A 22,612-nucleotide genomic window follows, 5' to 3' on the forward strand; every position below is an offset into this window, starting at 1 on the left:
CCTGCAAGGGGATTTATGAGACGTGGAGACCAAGGCCCAGAGGAAAATACTGAGTAATCAGAGAAGTGGTCTCAAGGAGCCGCTCAGGCTGTTTATCTCACCCGCAGACTCCCCTGGGGAGGCAGCTGCACCGTGTCACCTCTGCCACACTAATCCCTGCCCAGGCCCATTCATAAAACACTGCAAAATCTCTGTATTTGCACTGGGTGGGGATTCAGGTTGGCACTTGATTTGGATCAAAAGCATGGTTGCCACCTGCCTGCTTTGTTAGCTGTATTAGCCATTTACAGGCAGTTGCGCTTTTATGGCTTCAGTGTCTGGTTTTCCAACATAATTCTTCCTTTCCCTGTCTCAGACTCTGTTGAGTCTGGCCCCTCACTCTCTCTAATTGAAATATAAGCATTGCTGTGCATCAGACAGACTCAGGCTTTCTTTCTGGGTTTTTTTCCTTCCTCCCCTCACCTCCTAATTTCTTTCATGGTGACCCATGGGAATATGGCTGTAGCTTTAAATACCTTCCAGCACCACCAGCTGAAATGAGGTTGGGGAACAAGGAGAATTAAAATATGCTTCAAAGGAGTACACAGGAGGAATACAAATAGAAACAGATAGCCTGAATTTAATTTTTATAGGGTCTTTCATAGAGAATAATATCAGCTCAGGAGGGGCTAGTGCCTGTAAAGGCAGGAGGCAGCTGCCTGCTACTTCCTCCTCTTCTCCAGGTCTTTGATGGTGACTGCTGTGCTCCAGGGTGGGCAAACAAAGGGTCATCGAGGTTTTTTTCAGCTCTCCCATCAAACTACGTTGTTTAAATGCTATCCTTTGCCTGGCAAGGAATCCTTCTTTCCTGTTGGAGCAAGTGTGTCATCCTGACCAAGACTAAAACTAAATCAAAACCTCGATTGAAGTGGCAGAACCCACCGATGTTCTCCAGCCCTGTGTGCTCTGGCCAAGCGTGGTGCCAATCCACACAGTGCAAAGCAAGCAAAACCTGTGAAAACATCACATCTGGCTTTTCCTGGGGCAGATAATTCAAAAAACTGCAACAAGTACTATAAATTCAAACTGAAAAGTTAATAGCTAGGAAAGTGTGCATTTGCTTCCGTCCCCTTGTTTACTGAAGACTTATATCTGAGGGTTGGAGCAAGTGCCCTTCGCTCCTCACTGTCGTATATCACATATCAGCCAGGCAACAGGTCACCAGCTCTCAGGGGGAGCATTGCCCTGTCCCGGGATGAATTCAGTTCTGCATCTTCAAAAGACACAAATCATTCAGAGGTAGTTGGGGATGGAAGAAATTGTACAAAGGCAGTGTTTCAAGACACCTGGAATCAGCAGAGCTGCAGTGATTTATGTGAGCGCACTCCAGGGCACTAACCCCTCCACTTGTGCGTTGGTTGGAGAGCTTGCCAAAGCCGTTGGGAGCAACATCCATCTTCGCTGCAGGATAGGAAGGAGTTTGATGATCCCCAACTTTTGAAGCTACAGAAACATCTTGAGGGTGCTGCCTGCCCTGAATGATGGTGCTCTGTTGGCCTGGAGGACACAGGCTGACATCCTGCTGAGTTTGAGAAAGGAATCCAGGTGAAAAATGGCATTTGGGGCACTTAAAGCAAGTAGATCAACTGCTTCAATCAGGTGTGTTTACAACTTGGTCATAGACATCCATGCTGACCTCTTCTTTACCCACCATTTGCTCTTCCCTGCATGTAAAACCTTATTTCCATGCAGGATTGTAAGAATAAATGGATATATAATGTCCTTTTATGTATTCGGAGGTTGCCTTGCAGGGCTAGTTCTTATAGTTGTAGCTTAGTAAGGGAAATTGCGATGTTAAACATCGACAACATCGGGGTTGTTGTCATCCCTCTCAGGCTCATCTTCATTTCTCCCCTCCTTGAAGGTGACCTTTTTATCTGTTGCTAGTTCACCAAGTGCAATTAGTCTTTAATGTAAAAGAAAATGAAAAAATGGAGAATAGCATCTCTAGAAGAAACTACAAACACAGGAACAAGGAGCTTGGTGGTGTGAACCACTCTCCTCTTCTGGATGATCCTTCTTCAGTGCTGAGAACTGTGGTTATTTTTACATAGCGACTGCACAGGGTCCTCCCAAATTTAAGCTTTGATCTCCCTCCACTGAAGTCAACAGCTGTACTTGCATGAATTATTAAAAAAGGAAAGAGTTTTGTTATCTCTAGCAAGTCTTTCTGCTTTGTGAGGTGGGTGGGAGGCTCCGTCCCAGGTTGGTGTGGTTGCGTCTGTACCACATATTTCACAGTATAGCTGTAGGTATTCCAACTGTCAGTTCACGTAGCTTCATGGTTACATCTTGCTCTAAATATAGGAAAAGCCTGGTAATCACTGATGTCGGGCAGTCCTTTTCCCAGTCAGCCCTCTGCCACCTCATTAACTTTTAAAATGTGCAGGTTTACAATAATAAAAACTAGGAAATAGGGAGGTGTGAAAGGTAAGGCTCAAAGTTAGAGAGCATGTAACAGTAAACCTAACATGAAATAAGAATAATAAAATGTAAGGAAAGAATCTGGAAAAGGATGACAGGTTGAAAAATGAGCCCCAGTATTTATGGCTAGTAATGTAAATTGTCACTGTTAAGAAAAATAAAAGCAGGGGAGGAAAGAAACTGCTGCTTGGATCCTGCAGATGCTCTGCAATAGCGTGAAGCATGTGTGTTGCTGTTAAACTTCTTGAGACCTTTGATAACACATCTACATAATTAACACAGAAGTTAACATTAGCAAGGAGCATTTATGAGTATAGGAGCAAAAATTGCACTGAGCTTACCTTTGAGCATCCTGCTTGCCCGTCCTCTGTCTAGCAGGGTTTACGGTGACTTGCAACTGGAGGGACCAGACCCATGCAGCGAGCCCGGTTGCCCACACAGCCTTCTGAAGCAGCTTCTTGTGTGCCACCGCTGCACGAGGAGCAAGTAATAGCGAGAGGATGCTGCGTTTGTGACTGTGTCTGACCTCTGAAGCGTGTCCGAGCTGAGCTTATAGGAGGTGTTAGGGCTGCAAGGGAGTTGACTCGGGTCTCGCTTTCTCCTGGTGTGCAGCGACCCAGGTACGTAAGGACGTTTGTTTCATCGGAGCTCTACCTGTAGCTTCGCCAGGCATCCCATGTGCTCATCAATAGGGTATCACTGGGCACCTCGGTCTGGGTGTGGTGGTGTGGCGGTCCAGTGCGACTCCTTGGATATTTAAGCAGACAAAAGGCAGATTTAGGTACCTGTCGGGCTTTCTGAACTGTTCACTGTTCCCATTATGTTTGTGTGTACATTGCAGAAGCTCCTTTTCTCCCGCAAAGCAGAACTGGAGTGTGAGCTGCTTTGATAATTTGTGCATCCTGTAATTCCCCTCTTTTGTCGTAGCCTTTGGAGAAGTGACACAAACTGCAGACTACGTGATTTACCCAAACTTGAGTGTTTTCTGTGCTGCATCTTGTCCAAGGAGGTAGGAAGGAAAACTGAAAATCTTCATGCAACTGGGCAAGCTTAAAGCCAAAGCCACTGTAAAAGCATGTGTCTGGTTAGTTCGGGACCAGTTGCTGTATGTTAACTGTCTCCTTGTTCAGCAGATCTGCCAGTTCATAAATGTTCATGGAAGCGAAAGGCTGCATCTGCCTTTAATTGGGACAGATAAACTGCAGGCAAGCCAAATTCCTAGGCATGCCTGCACACGTCCTTTGCAGAGCTATAGTCTCTCTTGGTGATCTCACTTACACATAAGTCAAAATGATTAAAAGATGCCCTTCCCTTGTGTTTTGAAAAGTAATTTTCACTGGAAAAATAATCACGACACTACTGACTGCCATGCAGCCCACTTTGTTAGTCAATCTCAAAGGAGTTCACAACAGAGTTAAGTATTAGGCAGGGTTAGGATTTAAACCAAAACTAAATCACTGATTTTCTGTCTGGAAGCAGCAATTTATCAAAGCTGGAACTATTTGTGGGAATAGGTATTCCATAAATTAAAACAAACCAAAAAACTGTTTTAGCACTGCTTTAAGAGGTACTGCTGTGATCTAAATTTGAAGCTTTATTTTCTGAGTAGAAACAATGCTTTATTTGGCTTATACTAAAAAGTTGGAGAGCATTAAAAAAGTCAAAATTGAAGCAAAACATCTTGAAATTATTATAGCAGAGTCTTTTGGATAATAGCCTTGTGGACGTCTCAGAGATACACAGTTTTACTTGAAGACAGATGCAGAAATATCGAGACCTTGACAGTGCCCCCAGCATGGGAAGACCATTTTGCCATCAGCAAATCCAGTAGGTACAACCTCCCCGTCCTGCACGTGGGTGACCTGAAGGGTAGGCAGAGACGGAGCATGTCTGCGAGTGGAAATGGAGTTACCAAATCCAAGACCAGTTCCCTGTCATCAAGATAACACTGTTCTCTTTCCTCCCTCCCCCCTTCACCCCCAAATGGCTCATGAGGAACTGCTGGCTCTGGGCTACCATCACTCCTTCGCCTAAGGAAGAATGGAAATGCATGCTTAAGGCTAGCCCTGCTCACTTGAGTGAGAGGTATCAAAAGAGCATTTCTCAGAGAGATTAATTCATTCCAAACCTGCCCTCCAAATAAGTTTCACAAATCTTCCATTTCACTTTTTACTTTCAAAAAAGAAAATCTTAATTTATTTCCTTTGTACCAACCACTACCTCTTTGGCTAGGTCAAATATGATGTATACCGATGATGTTTTCCATACAAATTGCTCGTGCCATTTTCAAAAGTGGAGGGATTACTTCAAGCAAGAAGACTGAGGTGACCTTCTGAGGTCTCCTCCAACCTGAATTTTCCCTGTGATTCTTTGGCTTTATTTTCTTCCTTCAGGCAAGTACAGGTAGATCCCCTCATCTCCTGTGGAAATCTTTAGAGAAGCCATGCTTATTATTTTTGAGACTTTGATACAGAGGAGGAATAGATGGACAGCTGGCAGAAGTTTTGTTTTTGGCTTCACTGGTGTCTGGACTTGCCCTGGTGTTTGTGTCTCCGAAGTCTGACTCAAACCCAGTTCAAGCCAATGGAAAGAATCCCAGCAGCTGAACAGATATAAAGTTGTCACTCTGGAAAGGAAAAACTTTTGGGTAACACATCGTTTCATAAATATGTCTTCTTTCTGATCTGCTGGCGAGCTATCGTCAAACAGGGTTTTTAACGATGGTTATTAAGGCATTAAACACAAACACATTTCATCCTGCTGGTGCTACCCAGATGACGCACTCTGCCGCATCACCACAACGTATTTTGGCAGCAACACTGTACCCATTGCACACAACCTTTTCCACCTGCCAAACGCTCACTGGGCTGTGCCCATTTGTCTCCATTTGCTGCCCCCTTGTCTTGGCTTTAAAATGGCTCTACCTGTTTGCCTGTTCACTAGCTTGACTCCCCAAATCTGTTTATTTTGATGCTGTTGTGTCAAGGGTGCCCACAACCTCCGTGGCATCTTCCTTTCCTAATCTAAGACAAAATAGTCACTTGAATTTACTGCTGCTTCTGAAAAATGGTTTAACTCCTTCAAGGGTAAGGATGGGGGAGAGATGGTACATTTCTTTAGACTGACTGATAGAAAAATTAGACAAGCTTTGGCTCTATACGTCTTTCCTTAGGGCATTTAGGAGTGTCCAGTGACCAGATTTCTCCATGGCCTGCCTGGTGCAAGGGCAGCTTCCCTACAGATGTGTCCGCAAGGTCTGCAATTTATAAGCCAAAGAAATGCTTCTGGCAATCCCTAACTTGCCTAACAAGGGCTCCCCATGTAAAAGTGGTTGGTTGTCTTCAAAGAAAGGCTTTTGGAGAGCTATTTTGTGGTAAGTCACAGCAGCAGTAACAAACGTTACTGATCATCAGTAACAAACATTACTGATCCTCATCAGATTAGAAAAGTACATGCTTTCCCTCCAGGAAGAGTATGTAAGTGTTGGAATTTCTAACATTAGAAACGATTGAAACTGAGTGGTTTGAAATGGTAATTTTTCCTATAGCTGAAATTTAAAAGATGACAGTTTTCTTTCCCATGTCCATTCTCATTATTTATCAGAACTTATGGTGTGATTTACATCCACAGCAAGTAAAACGGAAAGCCTGACTGCTTTCAGGCCACTGCCTCCCGTCTCCCTTGCCTGATGCTGCTCCAGCCTTTCCCAAACACCCGCACTGCCACCTTCTGCCTGTCTTGCAGCTCACAGCTGAATTTTCACCGTGATATTTTTTTTCCTCATCCTGCCAAATTTGTGATATATGCCTTAGGAAAACTTGGAATTCAAGGAAGACACCATGTGTGCACATACACAGTCAGGATGGTCTGTAAATTATTTTTATTCCTAGCCGGTCTCTGTTACAGATAGCTATTGCACTATACCTAATTCCTACCTTTAATTTTTAATTTAGAAAAAGGGAATTCTACAGTGTTGCCCCCCACGACTCAAAAAACTAAAATATTTACTTAGCTTAGCCGCTGGTAAGCCAGTATATTTACCAGCAATTAGGCACAGGTGTTTTTCCAGATTTGTTCAACAGGCTGATTGATACAGGCAATGACTGAAATAACCAAATGGGTGCTGGTAGAAGACAAAGCTTAGACCATCAGTCGGCATAAATCAGGATTTCTCACTTTGGAAAAGCTGCTCTGATTCAAACGCAGTGGTTATCTGTTTCAAGTTATCCCATGAATTTTGCTAGCTGTGTCTGCTTCTTCTGTGGCTTAGGAAAAGGAAAACCAAGTGGTTTATGGATGGAAGAAAAATGTTGTGTATCCCACTCTTTTTTGTTCTTTTTCTTTCTTTATAATAGAAACATTAAATGCAAAGTTAGGTTGAGAGGAAAAAAAGTATCTGAAAGCCAAGTGAACCCAGATGTACTTTAAACCCTCATTTTAAAGAATATTTGATATTTTTCCTTTCCTGGCAAAGGAAGGGGTGGCAAAGTCAGTCTCTATTTAGAAAAATAAATGTTCTTCGTGAACCTGCTAATTCCTGCAGCAGGCAGCCCCAGGCCGAGTGGCACTTCCAAAAAGGAGCAGAAGCCTTGCCCCCAGCCCTGCAAACCTTTGAAAGAAAGGTGGGTTTGCCACGGTCGCTCGGAAAGCACTAGTGCAATTATTCAGTGTCTCCCTCCCAACTTTTAACAGAAAACCAGTTCTTGCAGGCTTGGGAGACTTGATGCATGCACAAAAAGGCTGGAAAATTTTCCCTTGCGCTGTAAACAGTTTCCCTGAGCGCGCTGCAGCACGGCTAAGGGAACAGTGGCATCTGGTGTTCACTGGCCTCTCTTACAGCCATCGCTTCCCAGGTGGGTGCCAGGGGGCTTCGCTGAGCATGGACAGGATTCGGCTCCCCAAACGCACGTATCTAGAGGCGCTTGAGACCTCTAGGATGTCAAAGACAGCTGTACAAGTATCCAAGTGTCATACAGGTCATGTGGGAGACTTGAGCCCATCCAAATGGCAGCGACGGAACTGGAGGGCACATCAAACCAGAGAAACCCAAACTTGTGTCTAGTGAGGAAGGCAATTGCTCTTGTTGGGGGATGAATTCTGCATACGCAGGACCATGGTGGTGATGCAGCATCATCAGGGAACCTCTGACTTGGATGTTGTTTAACATTTATATATTTTACAAAATCTTTAGTCCATCTTTCTCAAAGGAGAGGAATTTGCTGCCTGTTGAGGTTCCCTGGTCTATTTGGTGAGGCAGCCTGTCCACCCAGAGGCCTGCTACCATCTGAACATCTTCTCAGTTTAATCTCACATTCCCAGTTTGAGACCCAAAACACAAGTGTTGCCCAGGAGCCTTTCCCTTGCCAGTGATTTTAACTTGCCTAAAATCTGGAATGAGTTTCATTAGGAGATGTTTGTTTGTGCCTCTTTCCCCATCTTTGTTCTTGGCATTAAATAGGACAGTTTCACTGTATCTGCTGTGTAAGCACGGGTAACTTTTCCACTGTTAAAGACTAAATACATCTTTAAAACACCTCTGGCAGGTCAGTATCAATAGGCAACTGGGCAGTATTTGAACCTTCTGAACTTTATGGCAAGTAGGTGCTGTCTCTGGGTTCCAGGTGTAGGATCCTCTCCTGCTGGTCCCTGAGACACAGCCCAAAGCTTGGCTGGAGATAAACTGAGCTGTTTCCTTCTGGCAGGAGAGGAAGCTCAAATCCAACCAAAAGTTTAAGGTGTGCGTCTCCCTGGTAGCTTCTACGCGGTTCTTCTGCACAGGGCCTGGCTTCGGTAACTGAACTCATTCAGAGATCCTAATTATTATCCCTTTTAGGCAGTTTCTGTCCTATTAAGTTACAACAAAATGCATCTTGCTGACAATGAAGCCAGTTCCACAGCTACAAGTGACAGCAGCGGATGGTTCTGCAAAGGTGCTGCTTAAAACTAGATCAATGGCAACTGGGCACCTAAGTCCAAATCCCACTGAAATTAAATTCAATCCCTGTCATCCCCTGCGAAGGCTTTGGTTGTAGGCTGGCAAATGACCCTACTCATGCAAGTCAAAAGGCAACTCTAAGTGTTTTACTATCAGCAGTCAAGATAAATGTTGTCGCCTGAACGGGGTCACAGAGAAAGTAAGGAAAGTTTGTTTTGTGATGTGTTTTGTTTATTAAACTTAGTTTTCACTTATGTCCTGAGCTGACACAAATGTTTCCCAAGAAGACTGACAAACAGAAACAATTCATAAATATATATATATCTTTCAAACACTGTAGATACAAACAAATAAAAGCTCTGTTTCACCATCTTCAACTGGCCAAATAGCAGCACACGTGTTGACCAGTGAAGAACTTTCACTTGTTTTTAAATGATCAAATCCAGTATTTTAAAATTATTGCTCATTATCACACAAAAAAAGGATATAAAAGATGTTCATTAAAAATCCTCATTAACAGCAAGGATGGTATATACTGACAGTACATGCAGCTTTATAGCGGGGTTTTCTAATGCAGTTAAGACCAAAACTGTCAGAAATTAGTTAAGATGTTGGGCAACTAATCCGAGGATATTATAGGAGCCAAATTCTCAGCAGCAATTGGCACCTTCCTAAAATCTACCTTCTTCTACGACGTCAGGCTGAGCATGCCTGACACAAATGCCTCCGAACAACCACTGGCAAGGGACATGGCACCCAGCTGTGACACTGCCCCAAGGTTTTGCTGCCAGCACAAACTCCTCTCCGAGCTACGTGCTGCTCCTGCCTCTTTGCCCAATCCCCTGGCATCTGCTCAGCAGGGCTGCCATGGGCTGGAGATGAAGAGGAGGACCAGCACACAAAGAAACATCACGGAGTTGTAGATTGAGGTATTCTTTCCTTGCTGGTCCTCCTGGCTAGCAGGGTCAAGGGGACAGTGGCAGGTATCAGTGGAAGGTGGAAATGCAGATCTTCTTGTAGTGCTTGGAACCACAGGCATCTCAACTTTTGCAGCTACTGGTAGCAAAGTCTCACAGGGTGGGTTCCCCCTGTGCCTATCACACACGTTACTCAGCTAGTGGTCTCCCAGCAGGGCTACACTATGGCAGTTCTTGCTCCCTTTCTGCTTGGGAGCACCTCGGGGCCAGCGTCCACCTTCCCGTGCTCTCCCGGTGGGGCACGTCTCGCTGACTTTCTAGCTCTGCTCCAGCCGGCCCATTTACTTCTCTGCAGGAAAACAAGAAGCAGCACTACTTGTGCTAACCCCTCGGCAGAGGAGCCTGGTCCCAGAGGGAAGGAAACTCACTGTCCATCTCACACCAGCACGTTCCTCAAGGCGTCACAACAGAGATACATTGGCAATCGTCCGCTCTTTCCCCTCTGGGTCTCTTCGGATACGCAATGCTGGCCATCTTGAAGAACTCATCTGCAGCATCCAGAGCTATGAGCCGATCCTGCCAAAGCAATGGGGTTTTACAGTCACTGTTGGCTGCTTTTGGCAGCCCCCCGGTCAGGGTCCTCCCTCCACAGGTTCAGGCAGGCATTAGGTCTAATTTTTTCCCACTTCATTAACAGGCTGCAGGAGCGCCCAGTTACACAGGCTTAAGGAAACTTGGGGAGTGGGGGGCAAATTTCTGGCACTACAGCAGTGGCATTTCCAAGGGAGCTAAACAGCCAAGCCTCAAGTGCAGCATCTGGTGGGGATGTTCCAGATGCCACCATGTATTTGAGGATCCTCTCGTGCGGTTCACCTATCTGCTCCGTTTCATCTGAGCTCGCTTCCAGAGATGGGGGCAGGGGGGAGGAAGGCATGCTTGCAGCTACTCACCACCACAAAGAGGTAGCGCTCAGAAAGCTCCCAGCTCATCGGAAAGATGTTTGTCTCCTCAGACAGCTTTAACAGGATATCCCGGGCTTTGCCCATGTTCTGGGAGTCGCTAATGATGCTGAGTTTAGTCACTGACAACAGGGAGTCTGCTTCTTTTTGGAAACCTGGGAAAGAAATAATGTTCCAGAAATGAGTAAAATGTGCGGACAGGGTCATCTCTGAATCCTCCACACAAGGTTCCTTAATTCCCCTTTCACCTTGGGCTGCTGCGTTCTCTACTTGCTAAAACAAATGAGCATTTCCTTGAGGCACGCTCCACGTTTGCGCTCGGGGCAGGTATGAGCTTGTTGATGAGTTAAAAAAACCCATAGTCTGTTGCTCATTTTCCAGAGAAGGCATATAACCATCCACACCCGGGGGGCTGGCTCAGCTCTTGAGTGTTCCTGATGCTGCCAGAACTTTTGGGGCTCGTGGGGCTTCCTGAGCACCCCCGTGACTATGCCTGTATGTTGTTGGGAGGTAACAGCAATAAAAAACCTGCAGCAGTAATGAATGCAAGGGTAATTGTTCCTGTAGCAGTCGGAAAGGGTATCCAGGGAAGGAAAGAGGGAGGAGAGTGAATTCAGGGATCTTCAAATGCAGTGGCTACCACTAACTCTTTGTTCAGCTCCAGGGAGCTGAAGGTGATGCATCTCACCTGAAAACACAGGGAAAAGAGGAGTGGTCTTGTGATTCAAGCACAGGTCTAGATAAAAAAAAATAGCTTGTTTCACACCTGGTTGCATATCTAGCTTTGCTAAGGCTAGATGATCCCTGGCCTTGAGCTTCTCCACCCTTTGCAAAACAGCTCCGAAACCATTGCAGACGTGAGGGAGGTGTGGGAGAGCCCTTGTCAACGTGCAGAAACAGATGTCAGGGTCTCAAGTGATCCCTCCCATGTTGGTCTGTACAGGCTGCGCGAGCACCTGGGTGGAGATGAACGCTGATACCAAGTCATGAATTAATAATGTTCCTCCTATCCACAGATGCCAGAATGGCAGGTAGGGCAGGAGAGACTGAGATATCCATCTCTTTTGCTCCCAGTGATAATATCCTCGAACAGCCCAACGAGCACGTTCCACTCGCACATCCTCCCTCTCGTTAGCTGCCAACCACCTCCAGAGCATGATGCAAGTCACCAAGCTCCTTGGCCCAAATGTCACATGCTGTGTGCAGCGCAGTTGGGAAAACTGGGTCGCACCCACCACTGCCTTCTGCAGCGGAGCTGCAGCTGAGCACACAGGACCGGTGAGTGCAGTTTGGTGTTTGCAAAGTGGGAAACAGCAGGAGTAGGAGGCACGCTGTTGAGCAATTTTATTTGGTGAAAGAATACTTCAGGTTCACTTAGGAGCAAACCAAGTGGGTGGTTCCGCTCTGATCAGCTGGCATGGGCTAAGGAAGGAAACTAGATGTATCTGTGTTCAAATCTGAAAGGAATATTCATTTCTCCCTGCTTATCTTGTTTAGAAAAAAACAGGGTGAACTCCCAGGTATCCCTGCTAAGTCTGCACAAGGAAACCTGAAATGGATGACTGCGTGTGCTATTATGGACTTGAAAGGTTCTCCTGCTGGTTGCGTTTTGTGGGCTTTTTGGTGTGCCCACAGACACGGTGGCCCCGTCTCCGCCCAGACATGCCTGAGCTCTGGGGAGCCTCATGCAGGTTCTCAGCTGCCATGGGGACTACCTGATGGCATTGTTTTATTTTCTCCCTCCCTCCTTTACCAGTCTGATTTTGTAGAGGCACTGCTATCCTTCACCATCATGGGATCTCTGATTCGATACCAAGAAAACAGCAACTTTTGGTCCTCTCACTTACCTAAATCCTCCAAAATGTGCTTCCACCTGCTTCTCACTTCTTTTCGAGTCTGCCGTAAGGTATAAATATCATAGTTGAGCTTTTGCCATTCCTGCAAAGCAAAGGGATAAGAGATACTCAGTCATTTGCATGCAGGGAGGTTTCTGCTGCTTTTCTAGGAATTTCAGTGTTTAGAAACAGAGCCAGTGTTGAAGTGTTGATGTCGGCACTGAGGGATCAGCGTGAAGGTCAATGGCCTCTCTGCTGTTGCCCCTGGAAGAAATTACACTGACAAGCATAGAATATTTTAGCTCCACATTTGGTACAGCATCGCTGTATTTTCTCTGCATGCACAAACCAGGCTTTGAGTTACCTTGAAATGGGATTACAGAATTGAACTTAGGCATTGCTGATGACCAAAGTTGTCTCCTGAGTCAGTTTCCAGCTTTGTGCTGGAAATCATAACGTCGTCTGAGGCTGGAAAATAACATGAACTTCCGAATGTAGTTTATTTGAGAGACTTGGGTCTCTCTGGTCCAAAGTTCTTTACTGCAAAGTCTGACACACCAGCTAGCAGCAAAACCTGCGGCTGTGAAAATACCTTATTCTGCCTTTACAGCTTGAGAAACCACAACCACATATTAAGAATTACTTCCTGTAAACTATCACAACACCTTATTTTCACATCCTCGCAGATCAAATTGACATGGCACATGTCCTTACAGCTGATGATAGCCCACAGGAAACTAGAAGTTTGAAAACTTTGTGGTCACACATACAGCAACTTCTTCAAAACACTCAGCGCTTTCTTTGGCATTTAACTGGAGCAGGCAGGTTTTGTGGAAAAAGCACTGGAAAATAAGAAAAAATAGACTTTTTTCTAGAGGCTGGGGTACCCTATTTTAAATAGCAGAGAAGAGGGATGCGCATGGATAGTTGAGGGCTGAGCTGGAGTCATCTGACATAGTAACTATTAGTGACTGCCAGTTGCTGCAGTTAAGGCCTCATTTAGCTACACAGCTTAAGTCCTTACACTTGACCTCAAGCTTTATACCTGCACGATGGGACACTGTTTACAAGGGAAGGTTATGAGGCTGTTTATTAAAGTTATACCAGCACAAATAAACACATCTGTGCAAGAATGCATTCCTGTGGAAATGCAGGTATTCTACAAGAAAACCAGGACCTTTTCTAGCCACGTTTAATCAATGCACACACTGCAAAGGATGCATTTACAGAAGCATCCGCACAGCAGGTTGTAATAGCACTCAGATAATTTCCCTGCACTAACAACCTTAATTAATCTCATTTCTCAGCAACAGATGACATAGATGGGCTCCTGTAGAATAAACAGGTGTTAATCTGTGCTGTCTCCCTGGGATTTTCTTATGTGACATACTGCAGGGATTAAACAGTACCCGTGAAGGTCAGCTGTGTGTTAGAGATTGCACTGTTTTTCTGACACCTGGTGTCTTAAAGAGTTGACTTGATTTGATAAAGAGTTAGAGATTTCTTAGTGTTTTTTCCTGAACCTGGCTGACACACCGCGACTGCAGAGAATTAAATGACAAGCCTGTTTTCTTGTTGTTCAGTGATAGCTGCAGGAAGCCCTTGGAGATTACCCTTTGGAAGAAGCAGCTGGCAGGTTAAGACACTGGTGAATTCAGGTCAGGAGAGCAGGCAAAACACGGCTCTGCCTGCAGCCGCTCGCTCTGCACCACTCCTCTTCCCAGAGAGCAAAATCCCCTTCATTTTTAGCTCTGTATTGCTGCTCACAACAAGCCAGCTTCGCCCATCAGAGGTGTATTTCTCTCTTGGCCACGGTGGTACTTGAAAACAGTTCTGCTGTTTGCACAGGAGGGCAGCTGGCTGGCGGCACGAGGCACGAGGCATCAAAACGCCTCTTCAGCCCTTCGCGACAGAAAGGAGGCAGGGAAAAGGTTCTCCTCGCTCATGACACCTAGCTTGTAGCTAGGAACTGAGCTCCTCTCAGTCAAAAAGAAAAGAGGGAGTTTATTGTATTAAAGCTTTGTGGGAAGCTTATTGCAAACTTGAAAGTTTTTAAGAGGAGACTAAAAGGCTGCACGATGCCTTGGTCCCCACTGGCAGGGATCCTTGGAAACATCTCAGCCCGCTTGTCACCCCACAGTATAAGCAAAAAGAAGAGCAAATCAGTCTGGGCACGCTGGTGGGGAAATAGGCCACACGTCTCTGCCCTCCCACAGCGATAAACAAATGCTTTAAATGCAGACGATTGATCATTGCAGCCACTGGGATTCCCGGCTGTGGAATTAGCCAGCCAGGGCAGGTGGGAAAGATGCTCCTCTCCCTGAGAAGTGGCTCGCTGGCACCGGGCAGCAGCCTTCAGGGCTGTGGGGATAAGACAGACTCCTCGCTAAGCTAGATGGTGAGCAGTGCTTAGCATGCAGGGAAGCTGCTCCTGATTTTCTCTGGATTAACAGCAGCATGGTTTTCCCTTGTCTATTTTTGTTTTAAGGAAATCTAGGTTATGGTGCTCTTGCATGTCATAGTTACTGAGTTGCTTTATGGAAGTGAATACGGTGTGTATTTAGTCTCAGGGGACCTCTAGCAGTGTTCTGTTGATGAAGAATTTGGGGAGTATGCAAAGGAGTGGCTTTGGTAGAGAAAAAGATGCTTGACAGTGGTGCCTAGAAGGGGAAACTCTTGTTTTGGTGGAATTTCTTTTGCCTGAGCATGAGCTGGATATGTTCAGGTTTATGTAGAGAAAGTTGGGAGGAGAATGCTGTGCGTGATGTCAGTCATTGAAAAGCAACTAGAGACAGCAGAGATTATCAGGTGTTGGGAAGCCCCAGGATGAGCTTTTGAAGGGAGTCATGCTCTGTTCTCCATGAGCCTCAGAAACCACTGAGTTTTCCCAGGTGATTCCATGTAGCGGAGATGTCCTAAACACTGTGTGCAGGGGCCTGTCCTCTGCGTTGTTTTATTGAGCAAATAAAATTAAGAGCTTCTTTCCACTTCAAAGTTATTCTAAAAAGCATCTCCCTTTAACTACACAGAATAGAATAGAACCATCGAATGTGTTGTGCTGGAAGGGACTTTAGAGGTCATCTAGTCCAACCCCCCTGCAGTGAGCAGGGACATCTTTAACTAGATCAGGTTGCTCAGAGCCCCATTAAGCCTGACCTTGAATGTCTCCAGGGATGGAGCGTCCACCACCTCTCTGGGCAGTGGTGTCACCACTCTCATAGTAAAGAACTTCTTCCTAACATCCAGTCTAAATCCACCCTGCTCTAGTTTAAAACTGTTGCCCCTCATCCTATCGCTGCACGCCCTTGTAAAGCAGCAGAGGAAGAACAAAGTTTGTCCTGCCCTGGCATGGGAATGGGCAACACTAGGGACTTTGGCATTGCCCATGGACACCCTGTGAGTCACCACAGTGTGACCTTTGGAGGGAGCGTTTGCTCGGGACCGGGCAGCATCACGAGGCTGAGGCTGCTCAGCGCTGCTGCCAGGCAGCCCCAGAGCTGACAGCTGGGGCTTCTTGCCAAACCCCACTCTCCCTCAGCCCTCGCTGGCACACGGACGGCTGCGGCGACAGGGACCGGGCACGCTGATGCTTGGGCAGCCCCGGGCAGAGCTGCCCTCTGCACTGCACCCCAGGCTGGTTCCCCTCCGGAGCCCCTTCCAGTGAGGTGTCCCAGCCTGTCTGCAGGCGTGGGACAAGAAGCTCTCTGCCACAGCTTGGCTTAGTGTTGCATTTCGCGTGCACCTCCGTTTGGTGTCCTGCCTCTTGCAACGTCAGATGTCACTTCTGCAGTGGTGAGGAGGCTTCTTGCACACAGTGCTGGGAAAGCACGGGAGGGGACTGGTCTTCACCAAACCCCTTGGTGTTTCTGTGGTTCTGGGACATCCCAGTGATGCATTCAAAATAAGAAAAATACCCTTTCAGGAGAATCCAAATTAACCACAGGAAAACAAAGCAGGTTGCAGTTCCTGGCCCTGTCTTTTTGCAACCAGTTTTGCCCTTTCAAACCTACATAGCAGGGCACAACAAATACCAGTGGGGGCCTGAGAAACCCTTTGTGCATGAGTCAAGAATATCCCAGGAGCAGCAGGGAAACCCTGCTGCCTCTCCTCTGAGTACTCAGCCCTTCAAATATTTACCTGGAAAACTTCCCCAGACTCTCTGGTATGATATGCTAAATCTGCAAATGCCAAATGGAAGTGAGGAAATGCTGGGCATGAAATATAAGCCAGGTGAGTACATAACTGAGAGCTCTGGGGCAAAAATGTGCCAAGAGAAGTGTCAAGCCCTGTCCAACTTTTCATCCCTGGTCATATGGAAATTTCCTAATTAGCAGGTAGCTTTCCTCATGTTGCCAAAGCAATCCTCTACCAAAGCCTTCTCCTTTATTCTCTTGAAAGCAATTGGTGTCACCATTCTGTTCAAGAGTTATTTCGGTAATGAGGTCAGAACAGATTTAAAAGGGAAAGACTGCAAAAACAGGTACCATGCCATATCCAGGGATGCTCCTACTCTGGCTCTGAGAGTGGCCTCACTGGAATTAGTTGAGCAAATACAAACTCTGTATCCACACTCGTGCATTGAACTACCAACCGACATCTTGGCTTAAAATAAGCTTCAGTTGGATTCAGTTTTAAGAAAGGCATGCAGGCATTAAGAGGGTCAGTTCTGGGCTTCCTAACTGACATCCCCAGCCCTGGACAAATCCCATCACCTCTCTATGCCTCAGCAACAACGTGCTGCACTGACCTTCTCTGCAATATGTTTGAAAAAGAATAATCCTGTAGGAGAGCAGGAGGAAGCAGAAAAATAGACCTTGTCAGCAGAGGTGCAGGCTGAGGAATTGCCTTTGCTAGCAGGGTTTATGATCCCGCCTTCCCCAAGGGAATAAGCTAAAGTAAGAAAGAAACACTGCATTTACAACAAGCCATAAGAACAATGTTTTTGCCTTGGTCATAATGCAAAAACCCAGCTTCAGTTTCTCTTTGCAGACCCACGGTGCAGCTGCTCTAAACCTGGCTCCTTCTCTGGAGCCACTATTGGTGCCACAGCTCAGGGTGTCTGCCCATGGCCGGGTAACAACTCATCAGAGGACATTAAGGCACCAGGGCCACCACAAACTGGACCTCATGGAGGGGGCTCTCTGCCACATCACGCACATAAGCCCAGCTATGAGCCCATTGCAGCTCTTGCTGTTAACACCGGAGGCTTGCTAGAGCTACAGTAGTCCCCCTTCCCCATGTAACACTTTCCTCCCCACTAGCAGGGTACCTGCTGAAATAACGACTTGGCCTGTATCTATACAGCATCTTAAATAACACCCTGTTTTCCTAGAGGTCTTCATTTCACCTGCAGAAATTCATAGCCTCAAAAAGGGTTCTACCTTACACCACAAAAGGTTGAATGATGCTGCAGAGCAGAAAAAAATATTTTTTTCCTGTAGTTGAAACGTTGACCCCAGCCTTCAAAAGGTTTGACAGCAGCTTTGATCTCCAAAGGCCACACCAGCTTTACCAGCCCCCTTAAGCCAGTCCTTCAGCTATGGCTTTTCTGGTTTTCTCACTCCCTCCCTTGCCCAAGCTTCCCTTCCAGAAGTGCATCCAAGCGCACCGTGACCATCAAGTGGAGAGAAATGCAAAGCTGCCAGTTGCTCAGTCTTTACGACTTTAGGAGGCTCCAGCAATTCTTGGCAACCACTGGGTGTTCCAGTGGGCTCCACCACGGCCACCAATGACCCCAGGAGCCCAGCATTGAGCAGGACGAGCGAGTGGGTGTCAAATGGGGCACACCTGGGATATTACAGAGCTTTCTTTGAAAGAGCTTGCTGCCCTGGTTCAGGGTGGAGCAGCATAAGCAAGCTAAGGTCACACCAAGTTTGGGCTGGAGCTGCCAAATTTGGCTGGAGCGGGCAGCGAGAAGAAACCTCTCCTAATGGATCAGATGTTGGTCCAGCCCCACGGCAGGGGCAAGGAACTGACCCTGAGGGAAGACACCACCGCTGTGAGTTGCTGGCAGCCCAACCACGCATAATCCAACCTGTGAAAAATGACTGAGCTACAGGGTGTGCTCGGTGTCGGACTGCCCAGCCCTTGGCATACACAGTTTGGTTTATTTATTTACAATGAACTGGGACACAGAGGTGCCCAGTCCAGCCTGGCCCATGCCCTTTGTCCTCCAGCACCACACCAACGCAGTCAGCCTGGCCCACCCCTTCTCCTGCCTTAGCTCATGGCAGTGTCTTGCCACTCTGTGAACAACCCTTTAAAAAAACCAGAATATCCAGGAAAGCTGGAGTTAGCCAGATTAAGGAAAATGTGGTACTGGTTTGAGGCCTAGATGGTGCCATACAGATAAACCAAACATGAGCTAGAGCAACCTGCTCTTTGAGATCCTTCCAAAGTCCTGTGCTAGGAAATCGCTAAGATCAAGGTGGGGAATGGCAAAGCACACAGTAAGCGCACACTACGCCAAAATTTCTTTGTTGAATGAAGGAGCAGTTCTCCTTTCAGTCCAATTTTAACCAAGAGAAAAAAAGAGAATCTATGGTTTCGTAACACTTGTGCACTGCACAAACAAGAAACCGCTCCTCTGTCCCCTGTCCTGCAGCATCCACACACTCTTCTCAGGGACTTCGGGAGTGACGCAGCTCCCAAAGCAGATTATGGCTTTTGCAGCTCAGTGCTGGTTTGCAGTTAAACTTTTTTCTCACTCTCAGGGCTGAAGTCTCATAGGGAGAGGAGGGCAATGCAACCTGGCCTAGTTTTAAAATGCTCGTGGGAGTAAGGAGAGACTTTGGCACCCAGTGCTAACTGCAGGAATGTTGGCTTTGTCAGTCCTTCCCTGTTTTGCCACCCAGGAAGAGCTACAGCTGGAAACTGCAACAGCTTGATGGATTTATATATTGTGCCTCAGTTTCCCTGGCTGTAAAAAAGAGGCAGCAGAGAAGCTGGCAACCACCGTCTGCAAAGGGCACTGTGCCATAATTCAAATCAAGCGTATCGTGTGCTGGCTTTCTTCAAAGTTGACCTGATGTTATACTCCTCAGGCTTTTTTGCTAACTGCACTGCCTAAAAAACCTGGGTATGTGACCTTACGGTTGTTGTGGAGAGGAAGCCTCATGCTCTTTGTACTTTCCTTTTTCACTGGCAGGCATGGCGACTGCTCAGACCCACTACACACCCTACGCATTCGCTGAAGGCAAGGAGAAAGCATTGGATTTAGGACAAGCAGGCACAATGGGTTTAGGACAAGTAGGTGCAGGAGACCTCTCCTCTACAGCCGGAGCAAGGTGACACACAACTCCCCTTTGCCCAGGGAGATGTCTTTTTAGCAGCCCATTCACTTACGACACCGTTTTATAAATAATAATAGCTTTTAGGAGGCCTTGCCTCATAATGAGCCCTAAATCAAGCTAAAGGGCTGCTCCAATGGGTGCGGGCTGAATTCAGGAGCTTCAGCGCTGCCCTGAAGCACACTCAGCTCTGCAACAACTTGGGACCGGTGCAGCCTCCTAACTGGAGTTGTCCTTGTTTCCTTCAGCCAGTTTGGACTGGATGAAGCTCCATGTCTTTTTTGCAAAGAAGACAGCGGTGGTGAGCAAAGAAGACTGTCTTCAGTTCTAGCTGTAAAGGTTACGTGAAGCCATGAAAACACTGTTACAAACCCATCTGTTGTAAACACCATGATTAATTCAATCCACACCAAAAAAACCCACAAAAAACATTAAATGGGGATTCTCGCCAACTGCATGCAAGGATTGCGTTATCTTAAGTTTTTAAAATTGTAATTTTGATCTCAGCTGCACCTCTGGAGTTTAAAGCTTCTTGTGAAGCTAAGCTAGTTTTTGGTTTAAGGAGATGATCACAGGAGGAAGATTTACAGTCTTGCAGTCTCTTGCATGAAGTAGGATCATGCCTAAATTAAATGTGAAAGCCTCCAGGCTTTCCTGCAAACATTTTGAAACCTTAAAAGCAATCAGAAAGGGGAAAATGTGTCACTATTTGCTACAGCCTGCTCCTAATCAGACCACTGGAATCTCCTTTGCACTGAAGTGCTTTAGCGAAGAAAATCAGGGCTGCAAAACAGCCTTTATGTAACAGCAGTGATTTTTCCCTTCCGTGCTAAGAGCTGTGCCAGTTCTCCGCTTCTCGATAATTGCTGTGCAACCCATTAGAGCAGTATTTAACCTGACGCGTCACTGGAGCGGCAGTCCAGCCCCAGGCGCTGCCACGGCCGGGCAAACTCCACTGCAGGCAGGGTTAACGCTGATCCCATCACGGAAAGGCAAGACCAGGGAAATATTGGACCAAAAAAGCCGCCTGTGAAGCTAGGAAATTGAGCTGGGGATCCCAGTGCTAGCAGTACGTGTCTGTGGGTGGTGCTGGTTGAGGTGCTTGCAGGGCATCGTGTGTCCCAGCTCTTCTCCCTCAGCCACCAGGGACTGCAGGATGAGATGGCTACAGATGCCACCACACACGACACAGAATAAAATCTGGGGGCGATGGAGCGGATGGGAGGACGTGATGCCTAATGTGAGCCACGTTGGGGAACCATGGGGTCTGTATATAAAATAAATGCACCACCGAAGCATCTGATGAAAGCACTAAGCCTCGGCCCATGATGAAATTGAGCGCGACGAACAGCGTCACCTCACCTCCGAGTCCTTGTCCAGCTGGTTCCTGACCACGATCATGTTGTACAACACCCGGTCGTCGTCCGCCTCGGTGTGGGTCACGTCGTGCGGGGTGCTCCACAGGTTCTGCTCCTCGTCCCGCGCCAGCGTGGCTCCGAAGGAGGTGTAGGGGTTGTTGTTACTGCAGAGAGGGGGAGAGGCGAGGCAACGTTAGCTTCCTTTTATCTTCCCAGGATAAAGCGCCCGTTGTTGTGGCATCCCCTCTCGCAGCCCAGCGTCCTGCATGGAAGAGGGGAGGGAGAGGAGGAGTAGGGAATGGGAAGCCAGAGTTTTTTACCTTAGCAAACATCCTGACCCAGCAAACCATGGTTCAAACCAGGCAGTGCTGCCAAGAAAGACATCAGACACACAAATTTGCTCAAGACACTGGGTATTATTTGAGCAGCTAGAATGGAGGAATTGTGACCGTCCATCAGTGAAAGGCGGCATCGCCCCATTGCTCCTGCAGCCCTCTGCCCCGCTCCCCATCGCGCCTTCCACCCCAAAGCCTGCATAAGCCCCCCGAGCCTCTCTGAGCTTATCGTGGGAACAGTTCTAATTAATTAAGACTCAAAAATCCAGCAGCTCTGGAGGGTATTTTCTCTCTGCCCAGCTAACTCTGCAACTGTGCCAAGATCCCAGTGGCATGGTCTGTCCTCACAGAGACTTTCTGCCCAGACGGGTACACCCCAAGTAGTGGGCAAGGGGACGCCTGCATGCAACACCTCTCCCTCACCTCTTGACCGAAGAAGCAGCTTCTCCCCATCTTCTCAAAGGCATTGAGCATGGGCTTATTTTGGCCAAAACACACATCCCCTCTGCGGAAGGAGCTGGGACTGGTTAGCCCAGGGAAAGGACAGCCTCGGGGGGGATCTAATCTATGTGTACAAGTACCTGATGGGAGGGAGTGAAGGAGACAGAGCCAGATCCTTCTCAGTGGTGCCCCATGACAGGACACCCACTGAAATATAGGAAATTATGTTTAATCAAGGACGAACGCTGGCATAGGTTGCCCAGAGACATCGTGAAGTCTCTGTCCTTGGAGACACTCAATACCTGACTGGGCATGGTCCTGGGAAACCTGTTCCAGCTGACCCTGCTCGAGCAGGGGTTGAACTTGATGCTCTCCAGAGGTCCCATATCCATGACCGCATTTGTGTGTGACCCTGCAGCTCTATTTTTTCCCCAGCAGCAGATGCCCTCCACCCCAGCAGATCCTACCAGAGAGGGACTGCAACATGTTGAGCTGTGCAATGACTTGTGCCAAGGTGCAGAAAGAACATTTAGACCCATCTTTACTTGAGGATGGAAACATCCTCAGCCTGTTCATGAACTCCAGGTTTTATTTGCTCAGCAGTCAGCAAAGCACAGCATCATCTTCTAGGAAGGCTGTCCCCACCAGGGCATGAAGCTTTTCTCTGCGCTGTGGCCGTTCTGTGTTTTATAGCTTTACATTGCTACTGGGATGTGCTTTTTTTTTCTTTAATGGGGTTATTTAATTCTACTGAGAGAAATTCTAACAGAGGATTTCCCTAATGTTTCTAATCAAGGTGTCCAGACATTTGAGCAGAACAACACAAATGAAGAAATACTTTTGGTCTTACCCAATAGTCTCACCAGCCATCCTGTGGCAATCCCTGCTCACTTCTTGTTAAAACAAGCCACTGTTTATTCTATTTGATACCCAAACCCTATTCTTTCTGCAGGCAACTCATCCAGCAAAACCTCAGATAACACTGCAGTCTCTTTAACCGTGATGCCAAGCCACTAAAAAGATGCTAAGAGGAGCTCCAGCACATAGATAAAATAGAAGAAAAATCATTCACATAAGCAT

At 47.0% G+C, this 22,612-nt stretch overlaps 1 protein-coding gene across 1 annotated transcript; it reads right to left on the reverse strand.

The window, feature by feature from the left end:
• Window positions 1-9,768: 9,768 nt before the first annotated feature.
• MREG (melanoregulin) lies at window positions 9,769-21,924 on the reverse strand. Its single transcript, XM_009865284.1, has 5 exons — window positions 21,835-21,924; window positions 20,761-20,925; window positions 12,122-12,212; window positions 10,266-10,429; window positions 9,769-9,891 (listed from the first exon to the last, which is right to left on the reverse strand). The coding sequence occupies exons 1-5, from the start codon at window positions 21,922-21,924 to the stop codon at window positions 9,769-9,771; spliced, it is 633 nt and encodes a 210-aa protein (XP_009863586.1).
• Window positions 21,925-22,612: the final 688 nt, after the last annotated feature.

The sequence above is a fragment of the Apaloderma vittatum genome, unplaced genomic scaffold (genome assembly GCF_000703405.1).
Source record: "Apaloderma vittatum isolate BGI_N311 unplaced genomic scaffold, ASM70340v1 scaffold5350, whole genome shotgun sequence".
NCBI classification, from domain to species: domain Eukaryota; kingdom Metazoa; phylum Chordata; class Aves; order Trogoniformes; family Trogonidae; genus Apaloderma; species Apaloderma vittatum.

What these genes read in the sequence shown, in the direction of transcription:
- MREG (XM_009865284.1), bottom strand. Translation starts at nt 21,924, where the DNA reads ATGGATATGGGACCTCTGGAGAGCATCAAGTTCAACCCCTGCTCGAGC. An exon ending in GCACATTTTGGAGGATTTAG is followed by an intron (nt 10,430 to 12,121) that starts GTAAGTGAGAGG and finishes TTTCTTTCCCAG; the next exon opens with GTTTCCAAAAAGAAGCAGAC. An exon ending in AGCGCTACCTCTTTGTGGTG is followed by an intron (nt 9,892 to 10,265) that starts GTGAGTAGCTGC and finishes TTGCTTTGGCAG; the next exon opens with GATCGGCTCATAGCTCTGGA.